The 23,696-nt window shown below is 36.3% G+C and overlaps 1 protein-coding gene across 9 annotated transcripts in view; it reads left to right on the forward strand.

Moving 5' to 3' along the window:
• C2CD5 (C2 calcium dependent domain containing 5) overlaps positions 1–14,295 on the forward strand; it is an 88,718-nt gene extending 74,423 nt beyond the window's left edge. For 3 of the 9 annotated variants that reach the window (XM_046659885.1, XM_046659893.1, XM_046659905.1), the window contains 5 exons: positions 7,915–7,965; positions 8,860–8,961; positions 10,264–10,454; positions 11,362–11,508; positions 12,981–14,295. In XM_046659885.1, the coding sequence (XP_046515841.1) occupies positions 7,915–7,965; positions 8,860–8,961; positions 10,264–10,454; positions 11,362–11,508; positions 12,981–13,112 (623 nt within the window). In that variant the 3' untranslated portion in view covers positions 13,113–14,295. The remainder of the gene's footprint in view (positions 1–7,914; positions 7,966–8,859; positions 8,962–10,263; positions 10,455–11,361; positions 11,509–12,980) is intronic. The other 6 variants (XM_046659899.1, XM_046659913.1, XM_046659917.1 and 3 more) reach the window with 3 other exon arrangements.
• The last annotated feature ends 9,401 nt before the right edge of the window (positions 14,296–23,696 follow it).

Here is a 23,696-nt window from a genome sequence, read left to right on the forward strand (position 1 = left end):
TAATACAAGTGAAATTATGATTTCTACTTGTTAATTATTTTATCTTTCTAAGTTATAACCAAATTAGTTATAATACAGAATTGTTTTATATTCACATTGTATATATGTCAATAGAGTCTTTACTAAATCAGCGCAAGGCTCATCTGTGTAGATAAAGATCCTGTTTCATGTTTTCAAGAAGAAAAGATAAGCTACTTTCAGATTCTGAGCTTTCTAACTTGGTAACCTCTTTCCTTTTCTTCTGAGTTAAAATTCTAGTTTAGAACTCCATAGAGAACTTTAGCATACCTCAATTCCTTGAAAGAATGAATAGAGAGGAAAAATCAAATCCAAAGATAATCTCAGTTCAGATTTATGAATTAACAATAACTTCCAGAATAAAAAGCAGAACTGTCAAGGTCTTCCTTGAACTGACTAGAGAGAATTTTTTTTCTTTTTTAAAACACCGGCTTTATACAGAAACTTCTGTTTCACACAGAGTTAGTTCCAAACCACTTTTAGGTATCATTGCATGTGTCCTTACCCTGCAAGGGACAGGGCTGGGTGGAGGGGGAGGTCAGGGTTGAGGGTGGAGGCAGGGGGGAAAAAGTCAAAACCAAAAACCCAATTAGCAACAAAAAAGATTTGGTCAATTGCCAAGCCATAGGAATATGTATTTGTGGATTTGGAGCCCCTATTAGCTCAGTTTTACCGTGTTGTTAATAGCTACTGAATTCTGTAGAAGATTAGATTTAAACTCTTACAGTTGATAACTTATAGTTTCTCCAGTAGCTTTCAAAATGTTTTCCAAGGTTATTATAACAAGTGCTTATTGTGGTCATGAGTGTATTTTGTACAAATGATACTCTGTGATCTGAGGAACAAGGAAAGAAGAATTTGAGAGGAATAAGTCGTATGTGAACAATAGTAAAATATTTGCAATTCATTGAAGGAGCGTGGAGAGGGGCCCTGAGCTGGCGTAATAAAGCAACAGACCTGGGTTCTCTTCTCAGTTCTACTACTGATAAAGTCGGAGAACTTGGCCCAATTAGCCTCTAATTAAGCCAGTTAAGCCTCGGTTCCTCATCTGTAAAATTCAAAAGGATTAAGATTCTCTGTGGTCTTTAAAATTCTCTGGTTCCTTGGGTTTCTATAGTTCATGGTCCTTCAATTATTAACATGTTCCTGTTATTAAAAACATAAAAGCTAAATTATACCTGAGACATACTGAGCTTCTGTTAATTAAATTGATAAAATTTTCCCAATAGCTTCAAATCAGTTAAACCAATAATTTGTAAACTCTGCTCCTCCAAGCCATAGAGTTTCTTCAGAGGTGCCTCATGGTCTTCTAGGAGGAAGGGTGGGAAGGGAGCGGAGGAGGGTGGGGAAGTGACAGGACAGGTCTTTGGGCCCCTGCCTCAGAGCTAGAGCAGCTTCGATTCAGTGTGCTTTTACTTGTTGGTCTCTATACAGTATGTGATTTTGTTGGAAGGAAGGATTTTAAAAAGTTTGAAAACCACTGAATCAGATCATGCCACCTTTATCATCATCATTACCATCATCTTCATAACGATCAACATCATCACATCTAATATTAATATATATGAAACTTTTCATCCTAAGTGTTGAACTACAAAACCTATGTGCTTTTCCTTGACTATTGCATAAACACTCAACAGTTTATCTGTACCTTTTCGTAAATAGTTTTGTAAATTGTTGTTTATGTTGCATGCTTATTTATTGTCTTTGCTCCCTCAAGTCTTTTCAGGAGGACATGGGCTATACTAAATAGATATGAAAAGTTATCTCAAAGTGTTTCAGAAGGTTTGACAATAGAATGGGTTTTGAAAATGTCTGAAGAATGTAGTAATAGAATGTTTTAGTATCAATGTAGTAATTAAGCATTGTAACATGAAGGGAGGCTGTGAATAGAGAATAGAAATATTTGGAAAAAGTTAAGCTTAGCACTTTAGAGGCAACAGACAGGAGAGAGAAAGGTAAGAGTGTTAGGAATAAATATTCAAAAAACTTCTCTGCTTTCTTATATGCAACCACAAGAGGCTTAAAAGTCAACTACTGATACTAAGTAAATAAATATATAGTTTTTATAGTTTTGTTAGGTCAGTTAGCTAAGTTGATAGAGCCTTTTCTTTTTTTAATTCTGAAAACTTTGAATTCAAATTCTTTTTAATGTTCTTATGACAAGCAGGATGATTTATTAAAATTTTTCATTTCCTTTCATGTTGACAGAGAGGTTTCAAGAGCTATGCACAGTATGTTTAATACTTCCATCTTTTCACTTGTAGATAAACCTTTCCTTATCTTTTCATGTTATTGAAAATGAATGACTATTACATGAAGAAAAGATGCTTCAATTACATGAATCCTAATTAACTGTGTAGAGTAAGCCTGGGCCTGAATTGTCCATCCACGTTCAATTTTTTCCTTCCATCTTTTGTTATATTTGGTTTTGTTTCTCAAGGTAACAAAATAGTTTGATGTATGTCTCAAATTTATGGTTGGTTTGGTGTTACCTTGCTAGTTAGCTTAATTTTTCTGATTTGAAATATTAAAAGATGCTGAGCCTGAGTGATTTCTTAAAGAACAGTATCATGTGAAGGTCATCAAAATTCTTTGATGAATACTATGAGGAACATAGGTGATGTGGCATCAACATAAATTACTTATTTTCATATGAGGCTGTGTTATGAGAAAAAAGGTGGCTATAATAGACTTTATGTACCACTTCCATGCTTTTTCCTCATCATTAATGTCTACACTTCAGTTTTCTGAGTATCTACCACTTTATTCTGAAGTGGTGTTCAAGAGACTTTAAAAAAAATAGAGACCAAAAGAGATATAGCAAATATAGTAAAAATAGGGAATCTGAGTGAATATAATCTGATTAAGAAAATCAGTGTGATTTTTCTCATAGACTGTAGTTAATTTCCAAATAGATTTTATGCATGTAATTGTTATAAAAGGTTAGTATATTACTTTAGATACATGTCTAAAGACCTAAATCTCGAGATAATAGACACCATATTGTGGGGCTTAAGAACTTATATTAGGCAAAGGTGTGTCAATCATATACCCTTATAAATATATATCAAATACTTTATAAATCTAATCTATAATAGGATAATAGTTTTCATTAAGATTCTGAGAATTTAAGGCTTTAAAAAGGCTTAGTTAAGGCAATTTTAGTTTTATATACTGTTGAATGAAACTGTATAGAAGACAAGTTTTTTTTACCCAGCTTGTTCCTCTTGCATTTGCTGTATGCTGGGCTGATAGCCTGATGTTCAATGGCGTAAGCTGTAGGCTGGCAGGAGTACTCTTTTCATTAAGCAGCTGCTGACTGATGTGACAAGCGTAGGTCAAATTCTGGGTTTCAGTATAAAAGAAAACAAATTGGCTTATCCCCTCAATGCATTGTAGTACATAATTAGCTATCTACATTTGAAGTTTTTTATCTTTATTTTTATTGTAGGTGATATGAGTTACTTTTTGTTAAACCAAATTTGATTTTAAAAGATAGTTTAACTTGTTAAATTACAGTGACTTGCCTCAAATTTTAAACTAGCAATTAGAAATATAAATCTATAGAAACTACAAAAGTTAGTTTTTATTTTTTCCTGCCAACTAATGATTCTGAATTCTTACAAGTATATATAATTCTTTATACTGACTAAAAATATCTTTGTGTATTAACAGTTCATTGCATGTCTGTTTTCTCTCTCTCTCTCTCTCTTTTGTTTTAATATATTTATTTAGTCCTATGGCCAAATGGTAGTGACAATAAGAAACGCTAAAGTTCTCCATGTTATTGACGGCCACAACAAACACTAGAAGGTCCTGAAAGGAGGGAGATGCCAAGGGGAAGGAGAATGAGAGGAAAACAGAAACTGAAGAGTGGGAAATGATTGAAAACCTCATCCAAGAAATGGGAAGGAAGGAGGGAAAGAGAATTGATGGGGAAGTAGGAATAAGGAATCCTCGCTTCTCCAAGGCAGCTTGGAGACAGTGAAATCCAGAGTCAGAGGAAGAAGGAGTAAAAAGCAAAGAAAATTGAATGGGGTTACTGGGAGAAAACAGGGATGATTTGAAAGAGAAGATAGAAAGAATGGGAGTGAGAGGAGGAGTGGCTGCCTGGAACCAGACAGGGAAACACAGGTAGGGATTGAAGAAGAGAGACAAGCGGCCTAGGAGGTTGTACACCTTTAGTTGGAAGCTTTAATGATCCAAATAGAGAAGCTAATTGTCTTTGTCATCTAAGGTATATATTATCTGTGTATTATAGTTGAATTTTTTCCCCTAGTAGACTATCCAAATTGAAGCTATTTATATCTTTTATCTATGCCTTAATTATTTTTAACTATAATATTGTATTTTAATCTACCAGAGAATCTTTTCAGAATTTGCAGGAATTTTTTTAGTTTTAGTAATTTTCTTAAGATGACCAAATAAGATTGTCTCAAATATTTTTTATTTACAGTCATGCGTTGCTTAATAATGGGGATACATTCTGAGAAATGCTTTGTTGGGCGATTTCTTCGTTGTGTGAACATCCTAGAGTGTGCTTACACAAACCTAAATGGTAGAACCTTCTACACACCTAGGCTGTATGGTACTAATCTTATAGGACCACCATCATATATGCAGTCCATCATTGACGGAAATGTCATTATGTGTCGCATGACTGTGTTCAGAGCAAAGATTATCTGTAAATGCTAATGCTACACAGTGAATAAGTTGTCAGAAGAGTTAGTGGTCAGTGTAGAACTTTCTCATAGCTTGATAATACCTTTGTCATTGGTTATGACAAATGATTTAGGAGAATGGAGAGGTCTCAAACTTTAGAAGCGTAGGAGCATGTATAATTGAGGGAGGAAGAATCCTTGCCACATTTTTTTTCTGTTTGTCATCAATATGCTCATTGCCACCAAACTGACTTTAACCTAGGTTAGTCCATCTCCCCACACCACTAGGACTTGTTAAGTATTGCTAGAATATACTAAGAGAATAAACTGCATATTCTGTTTGCCTCGCTCACTTTCTAGGGTTCTTTGTTTGGGGATAACAGGGTTATCACTTACTGGTGACTTAAAAAAGCACAATCGTCTTTTTCCTGTGTTCAGTGGGAAAGGAGATCGTCAGAGGAGTGGGCTGCTGTGTGGCTTGGTCTAGATACTTTGCAGTCCGAATGGGGACCTACCATAAGAAGTGTTTGAACTCTTCCGCATAGATACGCAAATGGCCCACACTGAGCGTTAGCTCCTCAACGAAGCCCGAAAGACTTTCAATGAGCTTTTTGCCTCGAGTATGAAATAGGTTGTCTTTTTTTCAGTATTGGCTTAGAGATTGTGTTTGCATTTGTTTATTTCTTTTTAACTGGAATTACTAATTTGTCAGTGAGCTAGACGGCTTGTATCTGTAGTACCTTCTCTTTTGAAAAGCCTATTACCTGGGAAGCCAGACAGTAATCAGAAGGAGCTGACAGTCGGAGGTCGTTAGATGGTTGAGGTATTCAGACGAGTCTGAGGTGCCGATGCTCATCTGCTGCCAGGACCAGCTCATCTTGGGCCTTTTCTCTGAGAGGAAAGTTGAGATTATAGCAGGCATGTTAGAAGATGACCCTGGTCTCCTTAAGTGAGGTCAAAAATCTTCTCCCTTCAACTTTCTCTTAAATATGTCTCCAATTTAAAAACTTGGTTTTTTCGGATTTTAATTCCAATACATTCATATTTGAGGGCAGGGGATAAACATTTTCCCTCACTTTTTCCCCTCTGTGCTCCACCCTTTGTAAAATTTTTCGGGAAAAGTAATAAATGTACATTATGAAAAATTCAAATCTTACAAAAAAAATCAAATAGTCCAAAATAAAGCTCCCTTCATTTCCCTTCCCAAGAAAGAGCTATTTTTAACAGCTTATTGTCTACTCTGCAAAGATAGTCTGTTTAGCCTTTTTTTTTTAAAAAAAAACACAGATATTTGGAGCTTACCTGGTGGTGTAGTGGCCAAGTTCACACACTCTGCTTTGGTGGCCTGGGTTTGTGGATTCAGATCACAGGTGTGGACCTACACCACTCATCAAGCCACGCTGTGGCAGGTGTCCCACATAAAAAATAGAGGAAGACTGGTGCAGGTGTTAGCTCAGGGCCAATCTTCTTCACCAAAAAAACCCATAAAAAACAACAAACAAGCAAAATACAAATATTTTGTGGATCATTGTGTACCTTTGTTTTTTCACTTGATATATTTATACATGGGAGCAGATTCTTTCTACATATTTCAGCTCTTTTTGTGGGCATTCGCCATTATATACAGCTGCTACTGGGGAATTCCATGTTATCTAGGTAATATGGAAGTGTAGAAGATAATTTCATTTTAGTAATTTTCACTTTTTTTTTTAGCTTTTCCCTTCTATCCCTGCATTTTTTAAATTTTTACAGAATTCCTAATGCTGACTGTATTTTCTATAAGTCTGTACTCACCAAGCCTAATACTGCTCAGGAGAGCCCTGGGACCCTCCTGGGATTTGTAAGCCTAGGGTAGGCCATTTGCTCTCCCAGCTTCTGCACTGGGTCTGTTTCGGTGCTGAGGTTGCTAGAGATCTGATAAACCTTGGAATGTCAGTTCTCTTTTGGTCTTCTTCCTGTAGGTTCTATCTCCTTTTAGGCTTCCAGTGCCCCTCAGGATCCTGAATTAGGAAGACTCTCCCGTCTAAATGTACAGTGTGAGGGCATGATGGTCAGGGCATGTCCACAGCATGGTACCCTTACATTTTATGGACCCTACCTAGTGATCCCTTTTTATTCAACAACTCTGTGTATGTAAGAGGACTATTAACCATTGTACTCTCTCCAGTGTTGGCTTATGGTCACTTGCTTTATAAAAATGGGGAGGGGGTGTGGGACATACTTCCGTTGTACCCAAGTAGCAGAAATGTTCTGTACAAATTTTATTTTTGAAAAGTATAATTTTTATTCATTTAAGACTATTACCGAAAGATCAACACATTAGGCAGAGACAAAAATATATATTTACTTAGTTGATAAATTTTTTAGAAAACTGGCTGACTCAAGTTATTCTCAGTGTTTTTGATGAGTTGTTTCTAACTTGGTAACTATTCCTTTAGTTAAAAAATTCTTTGAAACAAACATTCAAATATGCTTGTGTGGGTAAAGCCTGAGCATTAGAAATAGATTATGAAATTTTTTTATAGTACTGTTTAAATTTGTACAATACCTCAGGTATCTATAATAAAAATATAAAATACAGGGAAAATTCTGGATGCTGCTTTGATGAGGTTGCTGGAGAGGGAGTGATTCTAGTTGGGATTCCTGGTTATTTCTGTGGAGAGCAGTCGCTTTTTAGTTCCATAAAGTCTTGATACCACCAGAGGGAGCTGTTGGTAGTGAAGTCCTTGAATGAAGAGGTTGGTGGTGAGGGGAGGGTACAGTTAGTAAGCAGCTTGTGTTCATCTCTGAGACACAGGTTATTGCCTTGTCTAATTTTTAATCTCACTGGCTCTTCTCCCCACAAGTATTGCCCTTCCGTGTTTCATTTCAGATTTTCTTCCCAATACATTGACCCTTTTCTCTGTTCAGTTTTCCCACATCCTGCTTTCATCCTACTAACAATTGTTCCTGTGTTTATATTTTCTCGTGTCTGTAAAGTTTCTGAAACTCTCTTTGTGTTAGAGTAACAAGTAGTCTTCCTTGGCATGGTATTGTTAACCGAGCTAGTTGTCGTATTTCAATAGAAACTGCATTTGAAACCTAAATACTTCTATTTGGTTTGCTTTTATAATGAAGCTGTAAAGATTTCGGTCTGTTCATCTGGGTTATAGAGAGTATTAACAAACAGCAAAGAAGAGATACTGGCTTGTCCTTAGCATCCAAGCTAATGTTGTTCATATTGTCTTATTAGAACACCTGGAGAGTGCAAGTTCTAACTCAGGTATACCAGCTGCACAGAGAGGTGAGTTTGTCTCATTAAGCAAATAGTCACCAAAGGTGTGAAATTCTAGTGTGGTGGTGCATAAACATACAGACATTGGAGAAATGCACTGGACAGTGGAATAGACACCAAACTGTGGCTTTATTGTAGTTAGAATGTGTCTTAAAAATATTTATTAAAGTAATATTCAAATTTTTTAGGATTTTACTAGTTTCAAAGTTTCTAAAAATAAAATTTAGCTCTTTATTTTTTCAGCTTAGTAGTAGTAAAAGTTCTTTTTAAAAGGAAAACTTATGAGGCTCACCCCCCACCTCCCCATCCCCATATTATCAGAAGCTTTGGTGCCAGTCTGGCATGGAAACAGAACATTGAAAAAAAGGACCCTTTGGCTTTCCTGTTACTGATGGTAGAAAGAAGGTATTTTTAAAAAGATAAGTCAACTGGTGGTTTTTTTTTTTCATATGTTCTTCCACATTTGATTCGCATTATTTTTATTTTTGATTTTAGGGTAAAACTAGGGAAGGGAATTATTCACAAAGTTTGGATTGTAAGTTAAAGTCCTGAAATATAAGCAGCTAAAACATTCTAAAGTACAAAGAATGGGAAATAAAGTTGGTTAAAATACAGTGTATGGTCCTTTCACTATTTCCATTAGACCCCACTTTGATTCCCCGTCAGAGAGCACACCACTGTGACATCACCAAAAGCGCTCAGCCACTAACTGAGAACCTGGTTTTGGACAAATCAGTGTCTAAAGCTTGACTCTTTACTATCTCTCTTACCTGACTTGAAAAGGACCATTCTTTTTCTAAGTTACAGTTAAATTACATCATCAAAAGGAGTGTTATGACGAGTAAGAGACGTCATCCATATTTTTTCTTTGTTTTTTCTTTTGTTTTCTGTCTGTGTTTTCAGCAACGTCAGTTGATTACAGTTCCTTTGCAGACAGATGCAGCAGCTGGATAGAGCTCATTAAACTGAAAGCTCAGACCATAAGGCGCGGATCAATTAAGACAAGTAGGCGGATGTTTCTACCACGTTATGATCTGAGAAGCGTATCCCTGATTTCCCAGTGGGGAAGGCTAGACCTTACTCCCAGTAATAACATTGCCAATCAGCCATGTATTGGAGTGTGAAAGCTGCAGATTCTAATGGTCACTTAGCAAAAGTTACTGAAAGGCCTTTAGATTTGTTCATTTTAACGGTAGAATTGTGTTCTAAAATTTTACTTTTTGTGAAGGTATTCTTAAAAGTATATAAATAGATATTATGTCCTTCTAATGGAAGGAAATTATGAGCTATCTTGTTGAAGAGACTTCCAGGACCCAAGGTACATGTAGTATATGGCATGTCAGTTTCCTGAGAGTGACACCAGAGGGCTAAGAAAACGAGAGATTTCCAGAGAGAAAGTGCTTAACTCTTATCTCACGGCTAGAATCAGGATCATTACTTATATGTTCTTTATACTCCATGTGTTTTGGTAGACTTTGAGGTAAACGTATTTGAGTGAAAGAGTTTACAGTATATTAAAGGGAAGGAGCTATGTTTTAGAGGAAAGACTCACAGGATATGGAACCAGCCAGATCTGGTTTTGAATCCTAGAAGTGCCATTTTAACAGCTGTGTGACCTTGGGCAAGTTATTTAACTTCTCTGCCCCTCAGTTTCCTCATGTGCAAAATGGGGATGATAATACCTATGTTGCTGCGTTGTTGTAAGAACTAGATATATATATTCTGGCTTATAGTAGTTATTTGACAAGCAGTAGCTATTATTATTTATGTTATTTTATAAACAACTTTTAGACAGCCAGGATCATTTGTTAAGTTTTTAAAATTATGAGTTTGATCAAAAAGGTTTGGGAAAGGAACCTATTGTAACTAGTTAACATAAGGTTTATCTACAAGTTGACAATGATGAAGTCTTCTGAAAAAGATGGAAAAAACTGCACTGGGAAATGTAACAACTTTCACACTCTCTTTGTAATAATTTGTTCCTCCAGCAGATAATTTTGAATGCTGTACCGCTTTTTCTTTGTCTTCACTTTGTAACGATCATTGTGTGTGTGGCTACACCGCATCAACATTTTCTTTTGCAGGAATGCCATTTTTCTTCCAAAAGACTTCCATCCCAGCATCTCCTCTTCTGTTTTTCTTTCTCTCTTTTTAATTGCATGCGGTGCATGAGCATTTCTTTTCTTTCGTGACATGGCTTAGCCTCACAGAGAGCTGAATGTTGTCACCACTTCTTTGGAAACCTTAGGGAGTAACTGAGTTATCCACGTCTGATCTTGAGGCTTTTCTCTCTTTCTCTGATTTTAGCTGTGACAGTTGAAAAAACAAGTCCAATGGGTGAAGGAAATTTCCGGAATCGTTCTGCCGCACCTTGTGCAAATTCTACAGTTGGGGTGGTTAAGATGACACCTCTTTCTTTCATTCCGGGAGCAAAAATAACTAAATATCTTGGAATAATCAACATGTTTTTTATTCGGGAAACCACTTCTCTTCGTGAGGTAATTTTATACATGTTATTTCATTGTTTTTGTGAATTTTCTCTGATTAAAGATATTAGTAACAAAACCAAACAGGTTTCAAATTGTTAGTTTTTACTAAAAGTAACACGCAATTTTTTTCAGTAATCTGGATTGATTCTAGATTACACTTATCAAATTTGATATAGTAGCTAGTATTATCACAAGAATTATGTTGGGTTTAAACCCATTTATTATTAGAAATTCCACATCCTTATCGTATGGTAAATAAAACAGATTTAGTTATGTTTGATTCGAGGTTTCAAATAGCCCTGAAAGAACAGCTTTGTTTTCTCAGTAGTTATTTGCCTGAGATATATTTAAGTAGCAATTTTTAAAAGTTTACATTTATAAACAGCAAGGGACTATATTATAGATAGATGTCTATGAGGATAGTTTATGTAATTTAGCTCTATCATTTTCTCCCTCTGAAAAACAGTGAACCAAATGTGACTGGAACATGGTTCAGAATGGCAGATGTGGATACAGAGAAGTTTCATTGTTTATATTTACCATCAGTTTATCTGAATGATGATGGGAACAATTTGATAGAGGGAGATGGTGAAGATGGAGGAACAATTTGAATTCTTCCCCTGCCGTTTATTTACTAGCTCTGTGATCATAGCTAGTCATGGGCGTATTACAGATTCTCTGAGCTTCAATTTCATCATCTGTAGAGTAAGGATAGTAATCTGTGTCATAGATACCTGCTCAGTAAAGCTTGGTTGGTTTGTTCATTCATGCAGCAAATCTCCATTATGAAGGAAATTAAAATTATCATCCATTATATTAAGACCATTTAAGGTGTTTTAATACATATTCTTTGACATGTTATCTACATTCATGTGCACATGTGCATAGTTTGATTTTCTTGTGCATTACTGTTTAGGAGGGAGGAGTCAGTGGGTTTCTCCATGCTTTCATTGCTGAAGTGTTTGCAATGGTGCGAGCTCATGTCGCTGCATTAGGAGGGAATGCTGTTGTCTCCTACATAATGAAGCAGTGTGTCTTCATGGAGAATCCAAATAAAAACCAGGTGAGATGTAGTTAAAAATCTCTGGTGGGGGAGGCTTTGAATTTCTCCCGTGCTCTTTCCACCTCCACCCTCCTTCCCAAAAGAGAATTACTCTTCAGACGTCTTTGATTCTAGATTCTTAAAACATGTTAATGAATTTATTAATAACCATGGTCATACATAGGTCAGATGCTGTTTTTACATCCCAGGTGACTAGTTATTATTCTTAAATGCCTCTGGAAGTTACTGTTTCCACCATCTTCTTGGTGGGTCTTTGGAATACAGTCATACGTCACACAACAACTTTTCGGGCAGTGACGGACCACGTATGTGACAGTGGTCCCGTAAGATTAGTACCATAAGGCCCAGGTGTTTAGTAGGCTATACCATCTAGTTTGTGTAAGTACTGTAGGAAAGGAAGAAATTTTCCTTTACCCTTCTAGTTTCTTCTGGCTCATCTAAGCATTAAATTGACATGAGACAGATTAACAAGAGAAAACCAACAAAAGTTTGATAACATATGTACATGGGAGAAACCCAGGAAACCTGAGTTACTCTCCAAAAATGGCTGAAGCTCTCACTTTACATATCATCCTCTCTAAAGACAAAAGATGTTGGGAGTGGGGAGAGTCAAGGACTTCAAAGGGAAGGAAGGCAATTCACAGAAGGTGAAAAGGAGCAGACTTTTGGAAAACAAGTGTTTGACCACACAGAAACAGAAGAACACAGAGGGGAGCCCCAACAAACAGGCTTCTCTAGGTTCCTCCCTGTGTACCATCTAGTTCTTGGTATGCTAAGGTGATAGCTCACTTCTTGAGACAGACTTTTTTTAATCTGAATTCTTTTAGGCAGTTAAGGGGGAGGTAACAAGAAAAACTTTGTGAGTCTTTTGTTTCTTAAAAATAATCAGCCTAAAATAATCCTCATGTTAAGGAGACACATTTTGGGGTGGCAAATTTTGTTCCTCTTCAGTACACTCTGTAATGTTTGCACAATGGTGAAGTCACCTAACAAAACATTTCTCAGAACGTGTGCCCGTGGTTAAGCCATGCTTGACTGTGCAGTGATGGCTGACGAGGAGAGTTAGATGCTCTCTAGTTTGGACTGTGATGGTCTCCAGTTCCAAGTGCCATGATGGGACCACACTGTTTATTTCTAATTAATATAATTCTGTTAATGGGGGCAAAGGAGTGTTGCTTAGGTTAAATTTTAGGATACATTTCTTTTATCAGTTTTGTTAACATAATAACTTACTTAAAATTGTTAAAGATTCCTTTACGAAATTAAATAACTGTATTAATGGTTTTTTGAGTTTTCTTTCCTATGAATTACCTTCTAATCCTTTGCTCATTGTTTCTATTGGTTTGTCTATCTTTTCTCTAATGACTTATAAGCCTGTGCTTTTACGGCTATACAGGACCGCACCTAGTCTAACAGAAGAATACGAGCATATTGTTGAGTTTGTGACGGAACATGTCCTGTCGTTCTTATAGGCACAGTGTCTGATAAACGTAAGCGGTGATGCAGTGGTCTTTGCTCGTGAATCTGAGTTAGAAGTGGTGTCAACGCAGCAGCCCGCTGCCAACTGCCAGCCAGCGTGTACCGGAGGAGAAGTTACGACCTGAAGAAAATGAGAAAGAGCTCAGCTAAATGAAATCCATCTGTCTCCATGCTTTTGTCATTAATTTTCTTACTAGACTTTAAAAAATGAACTTAATTGGAGATAATTAAGAAAGAATTATGGGTGGATTTGATTTGTCTGGAATCTCTTGGAGGCATAGAATTTTCGAATCTTGATGTTTTCTTTGCCAAGCCTAGACAGTCAGGCCCCATGGAATCTCGACCCTGCAATAAGGTCAGATAAATTTCTCAGAGAACCATAGCAAAGATGAAAGCTATTTGTAATTTATGTTGATTTTAATAACATCCTAATTTAAAAGATGAAATGGTAAGATTATCAGCAAATTAGGATAGCTACCCTAGTGTAATTTAGACAAACCAAGCAAGAAATTCACAAATTGTTAATAAATAAATAATCTGATTTGAGGAATGTGTGGGGAAAATGGAGAAAAGTTTTCAGAAGAGTATGTGGGTTTCCAAACGTGTTTTCTTTTGATGAGGAATTTGGTAACAACTGGAAGGGAAAGTGGTTCAGCAAAAGAAGTGAAAATTCTGCAGTTTATATCTGTAATATGTCCTAACTACTGTAAACGGAAAAGTAATTTATCAGAGCCATTGTCCCTCTGTTCAAAGTTTTAATAATGTCTCTAAGGAGGCAAGAAAAAAATTACCGTGTAACTTTGTTACTGGCCAAACTTCAGTTAGTGTTTCATTGTCTAGAAGAGGCTTGACTTCAGCTGGGAAGAAAAGGTCAGTGAATTTTGTTGAAGTAGTTAAAATATAAGTGATCTGGTAGGAATATAAAATTATTTTCTAATAAAATCATACTGCACTCCCATCAAATAAGCAGAATTCTAGTAATATCTTAGGGATTTTTGAAGGTGAGTTAGACTGTATTTGGCATAGAATTTGAAAACGTAACTTGAATGTAAATATGCTACAAAATGATGAATGTATACTTAGAAATACTTTTTTGGTCAATGCCAAATACCTGTTATAAATGAACCTTGAAAAGTACATTCCTCCTTTGCACAATAAAATTTCTTTATAAAACTCATGGTTTTGCTCTTCCACGATAACAAACTGCTCTAAAGATTAGGAGTCATTTCCTTGTTATCACAGGTGTCAATATTTTTCTGTATTTTGTTTATAATTTTATTTTTTAAATAAAAAGTTTATAAAGATGAAGTGGAATGTACCTAAATCGCTTTTTTGCCTCCTCGATGTGGTACTGTCTGTAGTCTGAAATCACTTTCCATCTGTTCATCTCCATTCATTCCTTCAGTCAACAAATGTCTGTGGTGTAGCTACTGTTTGCAAGGCCCTGTCTTAATTTTGAGGGGAAAAAAAAGATACATATTTATATGTAATTGTGGCATTTTGGTAGGTAGGTATTCATTCAACAACCATTTATTGAATGCCAGGGCACAGTTATAGGCAGTGAACAGAACACGCCTAAGTTCCTGCTCTCATGGAGCTTATTTTCAATGGCTACACAAGTAAATAATTTGTAAAATGTGGTATATAGTATTAGAACAATTGCTAATGTTTATTGAATGGTTACTATGTGCCAGGCAGTCTAATAAATATATTTTTGTGCTAACCCTTTTAATCTGTACAGAAACCCTGTGAGATAGGTACTATTGTAAAGCCCCATTTTATAGTTGAGGAAGCTGAGTAGAGAGTTGATGCGATTTGCCCAAAGGTACAGGGAGTAGTCGAGTGGAAATTCAAGCACAGCAATCTGGCTCTGAGACCTCTACTATTAAGTGAGAAAATGCTTGTAGCCTGGGATGAAGGTAGCTTTCCAGAGGAAAGGATGTTTAAGCTCTGTCCAGGGAAAATAGATAGTTCACTGGAATTGACTATTTGTTCATAGTTTTATTCATCCGTCCGTCCATCCATCCATCAGTTCGTCTGTTCATCCATCCAACAGCTATTTTGTGATTGCCTAGTATGTTTCAGAGTCCTATCTAGGCAGGGGCATAATTATATAACTGTATCACTCACTGAGTACGTGTTTTGTGCCATATTCTGTGCGTATACATTATTACTAATTAAAACTAGCCAGGTGGCACTATCTTCATTTTGGTACGAACAGTTGTATACTCAACAGTGGCCCAGGCTGACTTCCAGAAAAGCTGGAGTTTCTTTAACCACTCAGGCTTGCTGTCTGTCTGCTCACACGGGCCATTTGTTCCTGCGGGCTGCCTTTGAAACACAATCAGCCCATGTCAAGACTGGCTTCTTCCAGAAAAACCAGTGTCACCCTCTGTTGCCCCAAGAGCTGCTGCTGTTCCCCTATGTGTGGATTCTCTCAGAAACATGATCATTTTAAACACACGGGCTGGGACTTACTCTTGGAAATATCCTGAGGCCACTTGCAGTATTTACAGCATCCCTCACATCTCTTTCATTCTTCATTGCTGCCCCAAAGGGTAAACTACACAATTTAACCAACACTTTGTGAATTTGCTACGCTCCCTGTCCCACTTCCTCCTCCTCCTCTTCCATAATCCATTACCATCTGGCTTTCATCTCCTGCTCTGCCACTGAACTTGAACATGCCAAGGATGCAAATATTGGCTTGCAGTGTTGCAGAATTGGATAGCTGACAAGCTTTTTTATGCGTACGGATATCATTTTTCATAAATGCATAAATGGGATCATACAATTTTTAAATAGAATGGTTTTATTTTTTACCTTTTTGCCTGACTTTCTCTTCTTCCCCATCACATCCTTCCCAATCCATGTTAATAACCTAGTATGTATCCCTACATATTAAAAATCTAATGAGGTGTAATTTACATTCAGTAAAACTAATTTATTGTAAGTGTACAGTTCAAGGAGTTTTGACAAATAGATTCAATCGTGTAACCAAGATAAGGAACATTTATTTCCCTCACCCCAAGAGAGTTCTCCTGTTTCCTTTTCAGTCAGCCCACTTCCCTTTCTGTGTAAATGGGATCTTGTGCTTGGTAATTTTCACTTAATATAATGGTTTCTGGATGCCTCCACAGATGGATGACATTTTTGCCTATTACGAATAAAGAGAGTTTTTTTGAGTTCACACTTTTCTCTGGAAATTGAATTTCTGTTCTGTGGGGTTGACTTTTTCTGTTGATAATCTGCTACATGTGTGACAGAATTTCCCCTTATGTTGTTGTCCATCCTTGCAGTCTATGGTAGCTTGTATCATGTCCAAATTTTTAATTTTATTATGGACAACATGACTTTCTTAGCTTTCCTTAGGTAAGATGATGTCCTCTTGCTTTTGGGGCTATCTTGAAGGTTCATCAAACTTATGTCCTGAATTGCTCTCATCTGGTGCCTCCCATCAAGCTTGGTACCCTTCATTATTTCTTATTAGATAAATGCCGTCACCACTTAGCCAGTTCTCGCTTGAGTCAGATACCTGAAGGAGAGCCAAAGCTTATATACTCTTTCCACTACACCACCCAGTCTCATAGAACGAGATGCATAGAAACGTGGGTGCGTGAAAATGTACGTTGAGTGAAAGCAACACACTTATTTACAAACACTTTTGTAGTAGTTTTTTTTTCCCCAGGGGAAGATCTTTCATAGAGTACTTTGAGAATCTGATCTAAACTCTGGACCTTTTCCCCAGAAAAATAAGCATACATGTGAAATTTTGCACACTACTTCAGGAGGTTTATTGGAAGCCCATCATTGACCCCAGGTTAACTCTAGTATAGGATGAATGGAGGGGAGTAAGGTACCAGGCCGAAGGAAACATTAGGAATGGGTGAGTAAACACAGTCGTAAAAGTGTGGCTTTTCCTCAGTAGGAAAGTCAAGATGTTTTTAAGATTAGATTTTTAAATATTAAAAAAAAACCCTGTATCTGTGGTAAGCAGAAAAATGGCCCCCAAAGATGTCCACAGCCTCATCTCCTGAACCTGGGAATATATTACCTTACATGACAGGAGAAACTGCATATGTGGTCAAAGTGAGAGACCTTGAGATGGGGAGATCCATGGTTATCTGCGAGGGTCCTAGAATCTACCAATCACGTGTATCCTTAAATGTGAGGGAGGGAGTACAGGAGTAGGTCAGAGATTCTGTGAGAGGTGGACTCAAACTGCCATTGCTGCCTTTGAAGAAGGAAGAAGAGAACTACGAGCCCAGGAATGTGGGTGCTTCTGCACACTAGGAATGGCCCTCAGCTGACAGCCAGGTAGGAAAACGGGTTCTCAGTTCTACAACCACAAGAAACTGAATTTTGCCAACAACTCGAATGGGCAAGGAAATGGATTCTCCCCTGGGGCCTCCAGAAAGGAACAGAGCCCTGCCAATGGCTTGATTTTAGCGAGACCCCTATCAGACCCCTGACCTGTGGAACTGTAAGGTAATAAACTTGTTTAAGCCACTAAGTTTGTGATAATTTGTTATGGTAGCAATAGAAAACTAATACAAATTCTTTTACATTTAAACTGTAGAGATAGATAAAGTTACCATATAGTTGTGCTATTTATGGTAACAGGAAATGCTTCACAAACTCAGGGTACAAGCACAGTTCTCTCTCTCTTATTTTTCCAATTAACTTTTTGAACACCCACCAGACTAATCAGCAGAAATCCAGACTCTCCCGCCTTTGAGGTCGTCTCCACTTCTAGAATTTTCCAAGAACTCTAGGGACTCAATGTAGTCCCCAAAAGTTTTGAGTTCAGCTTCCACACCCAACCTGCTGGAGTTACCACCTTGGTACGCTGTTGCATATGCTTCTCACTGCCACATGGTGTCGCTGTTGGAATGGATTCCACACAGCAAAACGGAAGATGCTGGTCTTCCCAGTGACGGCGACAAACTGGCCAAGACTCGTAGCTTTCCAGGATTCTTCAGTGGGTAGACTTCTTTCTTCCATGCCTACTTCATTTAAGGAAGCCTGCCAAGTTCATTTCCTAGTGCTCAACCCAACTGTCAATTGAGTTGTGAGAGTTTCCTATAAATTCTAGATAGCATGTTTTAAAATGAGATATGTATTTTGCAAGCATTTTCTCTCAGTCTGTGGCTTATTTTTCATTCTTTAAACATTGTCCTTTGGGGAACAGAAGCTTTTAATTTTGATGAAGTCTAATTCTTTTTTTTTCTTTTGTGGTTTGTGCTTTCTGTGTTTTGTCTAAGAAATTTTTGCCTAACTCAACATCCGTAAGATTTTCTAGAAATTTCACAGTTTTTTGGTTTTTTGTTTGTTTGCATTTTCTCCCCAAATCCCCACAGTACATAGTTGTGTATTTTAGTTGTGGGTCCTTCTAGTTGTGGCATGTGGGATGCCACCTCAGCATGGCCTGATGAGCAGTGCCATGTCCATGCCCAGGATCAGAACCGGTGAAACCTTGGACCGCCAAAGTGGAGCACGTGAACTTAACCAGTCAGCCACTGGGCTGGCCCCACAGTTTTTGGTTTTATGTTTAGGTGCATGATCATTTCAAATTATGTTTTGTGTATGGTGTGAGGTATGGGTCAAGGCTTTTTTTTTTTTTTTTTTTTTTTTTGGCCATATGGCTGTTCAATTGCTCCAGCGCAATTTGTTGAAAAGACTAACTCCTACGTTGGATTGACTTGACATCTTTGTTGAAAATTGACTGACCCCGTATGTATGTATGGGTCTATTTCTGGACTCATGTGTTCTATGTATCTATCCTTTTTCTAATATCACACTGTCTTGATTCTTGTAACTTTATAGTAAGTCTGGAAATCAAGGAATGTGAGATAAAACTTTGTTAACTTTCTTAAAAAGTTTTTTTTGATAATTCTAGTTCCTTTGTTTTTTCCATATAAATTTTAGAATCACATGTTAATTTTTATATGAAAAAACCTGCTGTATTCTTTCTGTTGAGGTTGTGTCAAACCTTTAGATCAGTTTGGGGAGCACTGGCAGCTTAATGTTGAGTCTTCCCGTCCATGAAGAGGCCATTTCTCTCTGATTATTTAGGTCTTGCTTGATTTCTTTCATCAATATTTTATAGTTTTCAGTACACAGATCTTGCACATTTGGGGAGGGGCTTCATTCCTAAGTACTTCTTGTTTTTTGTTTCCGTTATAAATGGTACTGTTTAATTTCCAGTAGTTATTTTTAGTGTCTACAAATATAATTGATCTTTTACATTCCTTTTGTATCCTACAGCCATGTATTGATTCTAGTTGCTGATTGGTGTGATTCTTTGGGGTTTTTCTGTAGATAATCATTGTCATGTTTGTGCATAGGGACAATTTTACTTCTTCCATTCCAATCTGAATTACTTTTATTTATTTTTCTTATTCCTTACTAAATTGGCCTTATTAGTAATTGCCTTATTAAGTATAATGTAGAGTGGTAAGAGTGGATAGCCTAGGCTTGTTCCAGATCTTGGGGGGAAGGCATTCAGTCTTCACTATTAAGTATGATGTTATCTGTGGGTTTTTCTAAGATGCACTTTGAATTTTGTCAAATGCTTAGTTTCCATCTATTGAGATGATCACATGAATTTTCTTCATTAGTTTGTTGATATGGTGAATTACACTTACTGATTTCCAAATGTTAAACCAAACATTCCCCCCTCTTCTGTTTTCCAGAAGAGTTTATCTATAGTTGATGCTCTTTACACCATAAATGTGTGATAGAATTTGCCAGTAAAACCATCTGAGCCTTAAGTTTTCTTCATTGGAATGTCTTTAACTATAAATTAATTTTATTAATAGGTATGGGGCTATTCAGGTTATCTTTTTCTTCTTGTGTAAACCTTGGTAGTTTGTGCCTAAGGAATTTGTCCTTTTTTTCTAAATTGTCAAATTTATTGGTATAATGTTATTAATACTCTTTCCTTATTATCTTTTTAAGATCTGTGGGATGTGTAGTGATGTGTCCTTTTTCATTCCTGATATTGGTAATTTGTGGTTTCTCACTTTCTTTCTTGATCAGTTGGGCTAGAAGTTCATCTCATTTATTGATCTTTTCAAAGAACCAGCTTTTGATTTCATTGATTTTTCTTTATTGTCTTTTTCTTCTGCTTTCAATTTTATTTGATTCTGCTTTTATGTTTAGATTTCCTGCCTTAAACTTGCTTTTGGTTTAATTTGCTCTTGGTTTTCTAGTTTCTTAAAGAGAAGCTTAGATCATTGATTTGAGGCCTCTCTTCTTTTCTAAAATAAGTGTTTAATGTGATACCTTTTCCTGTATACACTCTCTATACGCTACTTTAATAGGGTCCCCAAATTTTGATATGTTGTTTTTATTTTCATTAAATTCAAAATATTTTATAATTTTCTTTTTAACTTCCTCCTTGGCTAATGAGTTAATTATAAGAATGTTGTTTAATTTCCAAATATTTAAGGATTTTCCAGATATATTTTTTGTGGTAAGAGCAATTAAGTTCTGGTCTCTTAGCAACTTTGTAGTTTATAATACAGTATTGTTGACTATGATCACTATGCTGTGCGTTTGATTTCCAGGACATTTTTATCTACTATTTGCAAGTTTTTACCCTTAAACAACATCTCTCCAAATCCACCACTCCCCAGCGCCTGGTGACCACTATTCTCTCCGATTTTTATTTTTTAATTTTGTTTTTGGTTATTTATTTTATCACTATAATTGACATGTAACATTGTGTTAGTTTAAGGTGTACAACATGTTGATCTGATATATTTATATATTGAACATGATTACTACCATAGCATTATTATGTAGCTATCACATCACATAATTATCATTTCTTTTTTGTGGTGGGAATAATTAAGATCTAGTCTCTCAGTAAGTTTGATGTTTATAATACAGTACTGTTTTCCATTATTACTATACCGTGAAAGTTCATTTTTTTAGATTCCACATATAAAGGATGTCATACAGTATTTGTCTTTCTCTGGCTGGCTTATCTCACTTAGCATAATGCCCTCAAGGTATTTCCAATTTCATGTTATTCATGTTATCCCCACTATTGACATATAAGTTATGCCTCTTCTTCAAAAAGTTTTGGTGGTTTGCTCTAGACTTTTCAATGTATACTTTTTTTTTCTGAGAAAGATTTGCCCTGAGCTAACATCTGTTGCCAATCTTCCTCCTTTTTTTTTTTTCTTTCCTCCCCAAAGCCTCAGTACATAAACATATATTGTAGTTGTAAGTCCTTCTAGTTCTTTTATGTGAGCCACCACCAGCACATGGCTACTGACAGATGGGTGGTGTGGTTCTACGCCCAGGGACTGAGCCCCAGCCCCAGAAACACAGTGCACTGAACGTTAACCACTAGGCCTTCAGGGCTGGCTCAATATATACTTGTAATTTATCACAGTCTACCTTTAAATAATATTATAGTTTTCTTACTTCACATAAACTAGCCTAATTACTTTGTGGTTGGAGAATATTCTCTGAATGATTGCAATCAATTTTATTATTTAGTTTTTTCTTTCTACTTCCTTTAGGCTTTATCAGCTTCCTGGGGTGAATGCTTAGCTTGCTCCTTGTCAGTCTTTCTTAGTTTCTAAGCATATCTAAAGTTATAAATTCCCCTGAAATTGTTCTTTTATCATCCCTCAAGTTTTATGCAGTGTTTTTATATCTTTTAAGTCTGAATATTTATAATTACCATTATGATTTCTTCATTAGTCAGTAAATTATTTTAAAAGTGTATTTCTAGTCTCCAAATGTGTGGGTTTTTTCACTTTATTGTTTTCTAATTAAGTTGTACCATGATGAAATATTTTGATGTAAATGACAAGTTCTTTGGGAATTGTTGAAAATTCGCTGGTTGCTTTTCTGTTCAATTTAACTGTTTCCTGTGAAAAGAAAAATACATTGTTTATTTGTTGCTTGCAAGGTTGTATATCTCTGTGTCATCCATCTATCATCCATCATCATGTAGCTATAAAACCAAGCTTGCTAATTACATTATTAAATCTTCTCTATCCTTACCAATATTTCTATCCCCTTGATCTATTAATTTCTAAGAGAGGTGAATGTGGTATATTGATTACATTGATGGCCCTAAATAATGACCTCTGTGTAACCATGGATTTAACAATGTTACTTTGCAGCTCCTCCCATCAAGAGGTGAAATCCATTTTCCCATGTCTTGAGTTTGAGCTGGCCATCTGTCTTGCATTGGCCAAGAGAATACAGCAGAAGTAATGATGTACCTGCTCTGAGCCTAGATCACAGACGTGTTGTGTGCTTCTGCCTTCTCTCTGGAATCTCTACCATGCCATGCAGACAAGCCATGGCTAGACTTCTAGAAGATGAGAAACTTTGTGGAGCAAAGATAAGTCATCCTAACTGTGCCTATCCTGCACTTGAACTAGTTAACTGATGAGTAGATTCATGAATCATAATCAATGACAATTATTTTAAGATGGAAAATTTGAGGGTAATTTTTATGGAGCAACAGCTAGCTGATACATAGCATTAAAACTTTGTACTGTAATTACGTGATTGTCAATTTGTTTTATGATTTTGGCATTTTTACTTTTATTATTTTGAGGCTATGACTTTAGGTGCATAATACATACATAGTGGTATATTCTAGTTATGAGTGCCTCTGGTTGTGCTATGTGGGATGCCACCTCAGCATGGCCTGATGAGCAGTGCCATGTCCGTGCCCAGGATCCAAACCGACGAAACCCTGGGCTGCCGAAGTGGAGCACACGAACTTAACCATTTGGCCACAGGGCCAGCTCCCACATCTACCTTCTTAATAATTTTTTTCTCTAACAAGTCTAAACTTGGAGTATCTCTATCCTTCTCCCAAATAAGCAAGGACTTAATGTTGTCTATGATTTTTTAATTCTAACCTTTCTAAACATATACAAATTGTGGTTGTTTTATATTTTTAAATTCTAATTTAGATTACCAATGTGCTTTCCTGGTGTCTACTTATTATTACTTTTTTACATACCGTTCCTTTCTGCTGGGTTCCTTTTCATTCTTGTATCTCAAGTATATTTATGAGAAGTTAGTTTACGCAGGTTCTGTGTGTATCTAAAAATTTTTGTCTCAAATTGTTTGTATTCCACCTTCACTCTCGAAGTAGTAGGTGGATTATATAATTCTAGGTTCACAATACTTTTTCCTCAGAACTGTGCCACTCTTCCTAGCAAAGCACCAGACACCCAGAGATGAATGAATGAATGTACTTTACAGATATTAGGAGGGCAGAATAGTGAAAATAATCCTGGATTAGGACTCAGAAGAACTGCCCTTAGATGCCAGATCTTCTGCTTATTACAACTTGGCTTTGGCAAAGCCATTTATCATAACATCCTCACTTGAAAATGGGAATAATAATCTGTGCCCTAATTCACAGCATCCTGTGAATTTCAAAAGAAAAAGAAAAGAATGAATTTGAAAATTCTTTGTTAATTATAAAATCATACAATTTCTGAACGGTTAATTATTGTGAAATAATTAATATCAATTGAGAAACATTTCCAAAATACTGAATTAAATCTACATCCACTTATTGAGTTTGATAATGTGTCTTGTAAATGATTCCGAATTTTTGATAAGGTTGGTTTATTTTTCATTGCTAAATGATAGAATCATTTTATTATGTTTCATAGCTGTAACTCTTACTTGTGGAATTTAATGATATCAATTAG

The sequence above is a fragment of the Equus quagga genome, chromosome 1 (genome assembly GCF_021613505.1).
Source record: "Equus quagga isolate Etosha38 chromosome 1, UCLA_HA_Equagga_1.0, whole genome shotgun sequence".
Taxonomy (NCBI): domain Eukaryota; kingdom Metazoa; phylum Chordata; class Mammalia; order Perissodactyla; family Equidae; genus Equus; species Equus quagga.